This window comes from Etheostoma cragini, chromosome 11 (genome assembly GCF_013103735.1).
Source record: "Etheostoma cragini isolate CJK2018 chromosome 11, CSU_Ecrag_1.0, whole genome shotgun sequence".
Taxonomy (NCBI): Eukaryota; Metazoa; Chordata; class Actinopteri; order Perciformes; family Percidae; genus Etheostoma; species Etheostoma cragini.
Genome location: NC_048417.1, coordinates 993,540 through 1,004,146, shown reverse-complemented (window position 1 = coordinate 1,004,146; position 10,607 = coordinate 993,540). Strand labels below are relative to the sequence as shown.

Below are 10,607 nucleotides of genomic sequence, written 5' to 3'. Positions count from 1 at the left end.
CAGGTCCCCCCCTCCCCCCTCTTTGTTTTCTGCACTACCTATATTTATATTTTTAAATTTTATTTTCCTATATTTCATAGTTTTAGATTTTGTGTTGACACTGTAAAGGTTTTGCTTCAATCTCATTGCACAGGTACTGCACTGTGTATAATGACAATAAAGGCTTTCTATTCTCTATCCTATGTCATTATAATCTTCCATGGGGTCCCCAGAAAAAGGGAGCGTAATTATTGTCAGTATAATCACATCCATAAGTAACACAAAAACAAATGTATGAATACTGTATCTACTTCATGGATTTTATAGCCTTTCTATAATAAAAAATCCAAAGGAAGCAACCTAATTTGTGTCAATTCAGGGGTCCTTGAAGAAAAAAAAAAATCAGGAACCACTTTTCTAGGTCATGATTTCAAAGGCACAATATTTATTGACAGTTCAATCTGCGTGAAAAAGCATCACATAGTATATTTAACATATATTGAATACGTGCTTTAACATTTATTTGTGATTAATATAATATTCTATTAACATTGTAGAAACCGACAACGTGAGTTTCAAACATATAATTCAACCTTGTTCAATGAGTTGAAGCATGCAACTTGTGCAATGGGAATATCACTGTTGTAGTTCAGGTTGATGACATCTTTTCATTGAGTCCTTGAAAATGTGATGAACAAGATCGAAGGACGGATACATTAAACATTTACAGAAGCACATGTTGAGACTTAGAGCTTCATTGTTAACAATAGTGTAATGCTGTTAAACTTTCAAAGAAGGATTCTTCTTCAAAAATCTAACAATCACTCCTTTGATTTGAGGCAGACTCAGGCCGTAAACTAGAGGGTTATTAATGGGGGGGATCATCAAATACTCTAAAGATAAAACAACTGTGATGATAGGATTCATTTTATCAGCCTCAAATCGAGTCAATGACAGCTCACAGAAGAGAGTGAGAGAATAGGTGATGAATGTGATGATGTGAGGCAGGCAGGTCTGGAACGCCTTTCCTCTGAATTCAGACGAGCTTCTCCTGCAAACAAGCAGAATACGGAGATAGGTGTACAGGACAAAGAAGAGGGGTGTTAAGATGGTTGTCACCACAAGAGACTGACCTACTATGTTGTTCAGAGTTGTGTCCACACAGGAGAGCTGAACCACAGGCCAGTTGGAACAGAACAGCCTATTCAGGTTATTGCCACACAGCGGTAAACGGACAGTAAGATAGACCATGAAACCCACAACAAATGCAGGGACGAGCACGGCAAAAATCACAAGATGTGTTACCATCTTAAATGTCATTTTACTGTGATAGTGTAAAGGCTGGCAAATGGCAACAAGTCTATCATAGGCCATGATGCTGAGGAGAGTCAGCTCAAATGATGCATAGGTGTAAACAACATATATTTGAATGAAACATAATGGACGTGAGATTAAATGAGTGTCAGACAGAAGGTCCATCAGAAACCTGGGGAAGAAGCCGGCTGAGCCGTACAGAGAGTTAAAAGACAGACAGGTGATAAAAATATACATGGGCTGATGCAGAGACTTCTCCAGATAGACTGTCAGAATAATAACAACGTTAGCAGAGACAATAGTCATGTAGAGCAACAGACACAGACTGAAGAACAGATATCTGAGGGGCCCGAAGTCTGCAAACAGAGTGAATCGAAAATACAAAGGATTCAGGCTGTTGTTGCTCTTCATGTCTGAACAACAGCAGAACTGGAAGAAGAGAAGTGAGAACAATGGAGAAAAAGAAAGAGGGTAAAAAAATGGATTGAGGTACAGTAAATGGGATTACAATATTTCAGCAAAATGTTCTATTTCAACACTTCAAAAGACACAAAACATACAATATACCTGCATGTAAGTTGCATCAACTGCATATTTCTAACAATTGTGTCAAATATTCTGCATAACCACAACATTAGAGTTAGTTAAAAAAGACATGTTCAAAAACCAGACATGGGTGGAAAAAGGTTAGGGTTGCATGAACTAAATCAACACGGAATCTCACATTTGTCAATAAATATGTCAGCGCAATGAAGAAGAGATTTTGTTGCAATTAGCCCGTCTAAAGAGTGTCATCTGAAAGCTGAGAAATCAGTTCATATACCACACAACAGAATGTACTGTGTAGAGCTTTCATGTTGTTCATGTGGTCTTTTCAGTTAATACATTCATGAAGATATTAAGAAAAGTCTTTGCGTCAGTGTATGTGAACATTTAGAGTAAAACACAGCACCCTCCCTTGACTACAGCAGACTGAGGCAGCAGCTGAGCCTTTATACGGTTTTGCTGTCACACTGAGACCAGTAACCTGTCCACACAGGGTCCACAGGGAGGGACGGTGTGTCCCACACTGATTATTCATTTTTTGTGTTGTGTTGCATCAGTATACCCAAGCCCAGACTTCCAAGGCCAGAGATATACTTGCACACAGATAACTATAAGGACAACAAGCGTAATATAAAAAATATTGAAGAGGGGGTAAGGCTGTACCACATCTTAGAAATCATTTCTACTCTGCACAAATCCAACCCCTGATGAACCTATGTAATAAAAACTACGATGCTAGGTGGAAAGACATTATAGTACTTCTTCTGTCAGAACCACCTTTACAGGCATCACCGGGAAATAAAGACTTAGAAAGGACTCTACCCAAAATTGAAAACCCTTGGATAAAATCACAATTAAAAATCTGGCCGGAGGCTAAACATGAATATAAATGCACGGTATTCTGAAGATAATAAAGTGGTGTGCCTATGACCCTGATTTCAAGCCCAGTCAAAGTGATGTTGCATTCCAGAACTGGGTGTCTACGGGTATAACAACACATTTACCATTAACAGATAAAGGTAGAGGGAAAGAACTTAAAACCATTCAAAATCTGAAGAAACAGGATTTTTAAAGACATTTACAGATACTTACACAGATGAGCAGGAACCAGTGCGTCATGAAATATTGATGGCATACCAGGCAAAAGTTAAAAAGGGTTTTATCTCAACGCTGTACAAGGGATTTATGAACAAACAAACAAAATCAACATTGTACGTGAAAACGAAATGGGAAAGGGAAAGTAACTTGAAAAGAACTGATGAGGAGTGGAATTGTTGCTGCACATCACAGTGGAAATGCACAAACTCACATTCATGGAGGGAATTTGGTTGAAAATGTTTGATCAGGTTTTTTATTACTCCAAAACAGAAAATTCCTGGTCTCGGGGAGGAGACTAAGTGCTGGAGGCAGCGTGGAAGTGAAGATGCCAACCATTGTCATATATTGTGGGATTGTCCAGTATTAAAACACTCATGGATAGAGATACACAAAGATATTGAAAATATTTTCAACATGAAACTACCCTTCAAGTTTACCAAATTCATCTTGGCTAACACAGACTTCTTACCTGACAATGCAATGTATCTGTTCAGAATTTAAATTATTGCTTGTAAGAAAACTGTCACCATACAGTGATCATACCTGATCCCCCTATTCAGGAAAAATTGATAGAATGTGGTAATGAAATCTACCTGATGGAAAGACTAACATTTTCTCTCTGTTTGCAGATTTGTAGTCTTGTGGTCAAAATGGGTGTCCTATGTTAATCAAACACAACATGCAGGAATGTGGTCCTGAATGTTGCCAAGATAATGGTAATCAAAGGTTGATTTCATTGTACTGTATTTTATGTACATTATGTTTATTAGAGATTTGTCTCATAGTGATGCACCCCTTGTTTTGTGTTCTACTGTATTCTTATTATGTTTTAAAAAATATGAATGTTGAGAATGGAAAACTTTGGTCTAGATCACAGAGTGTAACTGTGACCCTGAGGTAATGTAGACCTGGCTATTGTATTGTACCCATTGTTTCAAAAATAAAGAATAAAAAAAATATATATATACTGAAGATGAACATAATCAAAATTGAAATACAAAAGTAAGAGTTCCCGTAAAACCCCGTTAAACGTTCTAAATGTTCATAGTCCAGAGTTCTTGGGGTCTTCACAGACCTCTTCAACCAGGACGAAGAAAAGCGGGAGACGGAAGATGACCCGATGCAGCGTGATTGCTGCTGAGGAGGCTTAACGTCACCCTGCTGTAAATGACATCAGACCAGTGGATCGTACAGCGAGGCCACAGGGCTTGAGGAGTCATCTGATAGGGGCCCACGCTAGAACTTTACTCTTGTCTCATAGTAGAACATTACAATGGACATGTGTTTACAGAACTTGGAAAAAATGGCTCACCAAATTGCAGGTTTTACAGCGCACTGGACATGGGTTCATTTTTATCCCAGAAAACGTGTTCAAAACAGGTTCAGCCATTCTTCCTCAGTGGCATATTTAGATATATTAAGTCACTACAGATATGACTATTATTTTTACAAGGTGTGCAAGTAGGAATACTGGGTTGAGGACGCATGCGTTGTATGTTAATGAGTCTGGTTGGTTGTGGCACAATTTGGCCTGTTGCACTATTCTTCCAGTCACTGTATCAGGTTCAGGGTACTTTATTGGTACCCATGGGTAGGTTTACAGTCTAAGAGGCACGGCATCCTTGAAACTTTGCATGCAATCACATAACATGCAACACACTAAACATTAAAACATAAAACAGACAGTAAAACCTGGATAAAAATAATAGAAAACAGTACATCTCCAAAGTGCTTGTGCCTTTTGTGCAAGTAATTCTACAGTTTGTTTAACAGAGTGATTGTTGATTGGACAAAACTGTTTTTGAATCTTGTAGTTGTAAGGTTCCATTGATAGGATTTAGGTACAGACACAAAACTTTGATGAGAACAAAGGCAGATTTTTGTTTCTGAGTCTGACGTGGAAAAAAAGTGAAGCCACTGCTGAAGCTCCTTAAAGCTGCATTCTCTCTGATGTCCAGCAGGGGATGACATTGCTCGCTCCAAAAAGAAGTCTAGACCTCCATGAGTCTTCCACTTGCATCTCAGAGGATTTCCACGCTTGCTTCTTGTAAATTTAGGACTTTTCTTTTTAGTTAATATCTGTTGATTAAAGATTTTTAGTGTTAAGATGTAAAAAAATAAAATGTAAACAACCAAACATCTACCCCCCCTCCCAACACCTCTAAGACAAAGCTGGTCCCTTTATATATTTACTTGAAAGGAGAAAAATCAATTACAATATATGTAAATACAATACTGTGTCTCCTTCAAAATGTCAAGAATAGATAAAAATGGAAAAAATTGTAGACATGTTACTGGATAACTTTGGATGTTTCCAACCCACCAACCCACGTGCATTTGGTCCGATGGTCCGGTTGGTCCGGGGCGGGGGGAACGCCCATCCCAACCCTGGAGCGAATCAATGGTTTAATGCAGGGGTCTCCAACGGTTTCTAGGCCGAGAACCCCCCCCCCCCCACAGTGTATCCACCTTACCTTACAGGCTGATGAGCCGATTGTCAGTGTTGTGTATATTAAAATCAAATCCCAAATAGGCCGATTTATCTCTGCTAACAATATGTTGGACTCGCATTTATGTATATTCTCAGACATTTTAATAATAATTTGGGCCCCCGCCTGCCGTAACTCTGAGAACCCCACCATTTAGGTCTTTAATCTCGGAAATTCTGGGTGTTTTCTCCAAATGTAAACCCCCTCCACCTTTTAAATTTACAATGGTCTTTAGAAACCTTTGTAATGTTATAGGAGATCAAAGCATGGTAACAAAGTCCTCAGAAAGGTAATCCATAAAGGAAAGTTGGGATTGTTTTTTAGTGTGTGCGTGTGTGTGTGTGTGTGTGTGTGTGTGTGTGTGTGTGTGTCTGTGTGTGTATGATGCAATCTATTTCAACAACACCAATATGGCGTCCACAGAAGCCCACTGCAGATGTAAGGAGGGTGCAATGAGTGTCATTAGCGTGAATGGACACTATGCCAGGCCTCTGGGGGGGGCGGCTGGCTGCAGCCAGATAATTACCCCCCAGTGGTCACAGGGTTCGGCCTTAGGGGACAACTGGGAAACAACAGTTATCACAACCACAGCCAGCGCTGGGACTGGAAGGGCTTTAACAAGTAGCAAAGTTGGCTGAAGTCATTATCAGAGTAATCTTTCAAAAGGTCATCATTTCTTCTTCTTCTGAGAACAATTAAACACATCAGCTGATTACACTTAAACAACAACCTTCAATCTGCAAAAATAACTTTGAAGCAAAACTGTGAAACTTCAGAAATTACAATACTGAAATGATTATTACTCACCAATCTACTCGTTGACTTTTGAACACACGTTGCATTTATTGAAACAGGAAAACAAAGCAACAGTAAAAAAAACCTTGAACTGTTAAATTTACCTTCGGACTTTTCCCCTTTTAACTGTTTAATATAAAAAAGGACATGGCTGCCTGGATGGCCTAGTGGTGGAGCGCGTACCCAAGTGTAGAGGCTCAGTCCTCGACTCAGAGGTTGCAGGGTCACTTTCCGGATTTTGCTCCTGTAACACTATAATTTCCAATTTTATTGGGATCAATAAATATCTATTTGTATATCTATCTATCTATCTATCTATCTATCTGATGAACCCATTCTCACTCCGAACTTGTAAAATAAGGACGTTTGAACAGTGGGGGGAGGCAGCTTCCAGGGGTTGTAACGTGACTTAGCACTAACAGAGACTACGGTACAAAAGCCCGAAATCCACATAGTGAGGTTGGTTGGGGGGGTGTGGATGGGTCAAACCCCACAGGACTTTCTCCAAACCCAACTGTCTCGTTGTTCTTCACCTAAAGCCAACCGTCCTGTTCTTCCTTTGCGTCATTGAAACGTATTTCCTTTACCTGCAAGTCCACTCCTCCTGCCTTCCTGACCCTCACAATCTCTCCACCCCCGATGATCTGGTCTCTCATTTCTACACTTCACCCCTTGGTTCACCCCCAATCTTTGTCTCATGAAAGTCAAAGGTCTGCAACCTGAACGTCTCCACAGAAAAAAAATTGTCTCACTATTCACAAAGAGATGAACAATAACCACATCTTACATTACAAGGACTCCATTCAAAGCACCAAAACCCACTGCTACTCCAGAATAATTACGGCAACAAAGGAAACTCCAAGTCACTATTTTTCCCTACTTAACAATGTCACCCAACCCCAGGACTTTCTCCCCCTCATTTGTATACTAACTCCTTCTGCAACTCGGTTTGTCCTTTTTCACAAAAAAAAATCAAGAACATCCACCAGGATCTTGGATCAATCCCTCACCTCAGCATCTCAGACGACTTTCACCCATCCACACACTCATTCCCTTTCTTCCAGCCCCCCCCCACTATCTCATAAATCACAGAACTCACCCGGAAATCCAAGCCATCTACTTGTCACCTTGATCCCCTCCCCACATAAGTTGTTAAAGCTGCATTCCTTCCCTGGTCCACCTCATCTCTGCTATCATCCACTCCTCCATCACCACTGTCCCTACATCCTCCAAAACCGCTGCCATCACGCCTATTTTGAAAAAACCTGGTGCCGACCCATCCAACTTCAACTACTTCCATCCTATATTCAATCTACCCTTCATCTCCAAAATTCTTGAAAAAAAACATTGCCTCTCAACTCCATTTTCACCTATCCCACAATGACCTGTATGACCAGTTCCAGTCCGGTTTTCGCCCCCTCCATAGCACTGAAACAGCACTCGTCAAAATCACCAACGACCTCCTCGTGGCAGCTGATTCTGGACTCCTCACCATCCTCATCCTCCTCAACCTGGGTGCAGCCTTTGACACCATCTGTCACACCACCGTTCTCAATAGGCTATCTTCCATCGCCATCACCCGCACTCCGTTAGACTGGTTCACATCTTACCTCTCTGGCCGCACGCAGATCATTCAACTCAAGTCATGTAAATCCATTCCCTCCTCAGTCACTTCAGGTGTGCCCCATGGCTCTCTCCTGGGGCCCTTACTCTTCATCATTTAGAGATTCCAACCGCCGTGTTTTTGTGCGATTCAGAAAAGGTGACTGGATGGATTCACCATGCCTGGTTCCCTCTGTGAAGCATGGAGGAAGAGGTGTGATGGTGCGGGGGGGCTTTGCTGGTGAGACTGTTGGGGATTCATTCAAAATTGATGGCAAACTGAACCAGCATGGCTACCACAGCATCCTGCGGCGGCATGCCATCGAATCCGTTTTGCATTTAGTTGGACAATCATTTATTTTTCCACAGGACAATGACCCTAAAGACACCTCCAGACTGTGTAAGGGCTATTTGACCAAGAAGGAGAGTGATGGAGTGCTGCGCCTCCACAGCCACCGGATCTGAACCCAATCAAGATGGTTTGGGGAGAGCTGGATCACAGAGTGAAGGCAAAAGGGCAGACAAGTGCTGAGCATTTTGGAAACTCCTTCAAGACTGTTGGGAATCCATTTCAGGTGACTACCTTTACAAGCTCAGCAAGAGAATGCCAAGAGTGTGTACAGCAGTAATCAGAGTGAAGGGTTGCTACTTTGAAGAAACTAGAATATAAGACGTTTTCAGTTATTAAACACTTTTTTGTTAAATACCTTTTTGATGCCTTCAGTGAGAACACACAAAGTCATAGTCATTAAAATAAAGGAAATGCATTGAATGAGAAGGTTTAACCAAACTTTGGCCCTATATTGTACTAACTGTATTGTACTGTAAGAAAATCTGCATTTACTTATACAAATAACAAACTTATATTAGATAATAACCACTGGTCTCCTGAGTTAAAGTCCTGACAGGACTACAACAACCAATATTTTGAAATGGAAAGATTACGTAATGGAGCACATGCTCAAGAAAAGAGGTCAAACAACGCTGCGACTTCAAGTCTCAAGAGTTTGATTAGGTTCTTCGTGTATTGGTGACTATGTTGGTGAAAAGATTAATGAGATCCTTGGAGGATGAAGTAATCTTATAAAAAAGTTGCACAGCGCCAAACAGTTCACTTTCTAAATTTTGGAGATGAACACACACCGAGTGACTATCATGGTCAGAGACCCAGAAAGAGTGAAAGTGAGAGATCTTTTCACTGTTTAATTCATAGACGCTGTGTATAAAATCTGTCTGTTATATTATTGAACATCTCAGCATTAATGGATGAGTTAAATGTAACCTATTTAACGCTGGATGGGCATGTGGAAGTTAACAAATACAGATATGTTTATTTTTTTATTATGTTCATAGCATCTATTCTAATAATCTGCAGTAATTCTATTATTGTGTACCTTATCTGGTTTCATCAAAACCTCCATGAGCCTATGTACATTTTCATTTCAGCTTTGTTAGTAAACTCTTTTATTTACAGCATGAATATCTACCCAAAGCTTTTGGTTGACTTTTTATCTGAAAAACAGACCACATCTTACTCAGCTTGTCTCTTTCAATTTTATATATTTTATACTTTAAGCGGTTCAGAATCCTTACTGTTGTCAGCCATGGCCTATGACAGATATGTGTCTATATGTAAACCTCTGCAATATCACACTATCATGACAAAAACCACAGTGAGAATTTTTCTTTTCTTTGCTTGGTTTGTGTCTGCTTGCCATGTTTTAGTCCTAGCAATATTTAGTTATGAAGCAAAACTGTGTGACTTAACTCTAAAAGGAATATTTTGTAACAATTCAATTTACAAACTTCAATGTGTAACATCAAGAGTTATTACTATATTTGGTAAAGTCTGTTTAATAGATCTCTCAATTCTGCCCATGCTTTTCATAGTTTTTACATACACCAGGATATTTATAATAACCTATCGAAGTAGTAGAGAAGTCAGGAGAAAAGCTGCACAGACCTGTTTACCCCACCTGTTGGTTTTAATCAGTTTCTCTATTTTGCTTGGTTATGATGTCACGATAGCTCGAATAGAATCAAATTTTCCTAAAACTGCACGCTTAATAATGACGTTACAAATTATTTTGTATCATCCTTTGTTAAACCCACTTATATACGGGCTCAAAATGAAAGAAATTTCTAAACACCTCAAAAGATTGTTCTGTTCAGCCAAAATGATTTGATGTACAGTAATAACACTGATAACTAATGTACAGGCACTTCTTCTGAAATAACCATGCTGAGATGTGAATTGTTGAAAGGTTCAGTAAATACACAACACTGTGTATATACACAATACTGAGTATATGCACAATACTGTGTATTTACTGTTAAAGACACTGTTTGTTATGGGAATAGCAAGGTGTCTTGATTCTGAACTTTATAATGGCTAATATTTGAAAAGACACAAAAATAACAACTATATTCTACATTATCAAGTCAACTTAAATGTAGTTTTTTCTGTGTGTTTTTTACTGTTATAAATTTAATTAGCAAGCTAAGTTCTATAAAGTAACAATATTTGTTGTTCACCACTTTCTTTTTCTTTTACTTTCACTCTAACATTAACTTTACTTAATAAATGTAAACAGCAAACTTGAACCCTGTTTACCTGAGATGACATTTACATTCATAGCAATGGCTCTGGGTACTGTGATAGATTATATATTGACATTCAGCAACATAAGTTGTCATTTTGTTAATGATTTTGTCTATGATATTTTTTGTTCACCGTTGGATTTTAGTTCTTCCACAGCAACACATTCGGACTCCGGTGAAAAT

General features: G+C 39.3%; 1 protein-coding gene and 1 long non-coding RNA gene across 2 annotated transcripts in view; one reads left to right on the top strand and one right to left on the bottom strand.

The window, feature by feature from the left end:
• The window catches only part of LOC117952773, a 21,176-nt gene extending 16,452 nt beyond the window's left edge, over positions 1-4,724 (top strand). The window contains exon 3 of the long non-coding RNA XR_004658501.1: positions 4,647-4,724. This is a non-coding gene — a long non-coding RNA (uncharacterized LOC117952773). The remainder of the gene's footprint in view (positions 1-4,646) is intronic.
• Positions 760-1,704, bottom strand: LOC117952748 (olfactory receptor 56A4-like). Its single transcript, XM_034885273.1, has one exon. The coding sequence runs from the start codon at positions 1,702-1,704 to the stop codon at positions 760-762; it is 945 nt and encodes a 314-aa protein (XP_034741164.1).
• Positions 4,725-10,607: the final 5,883 nt, after the last annotated feature.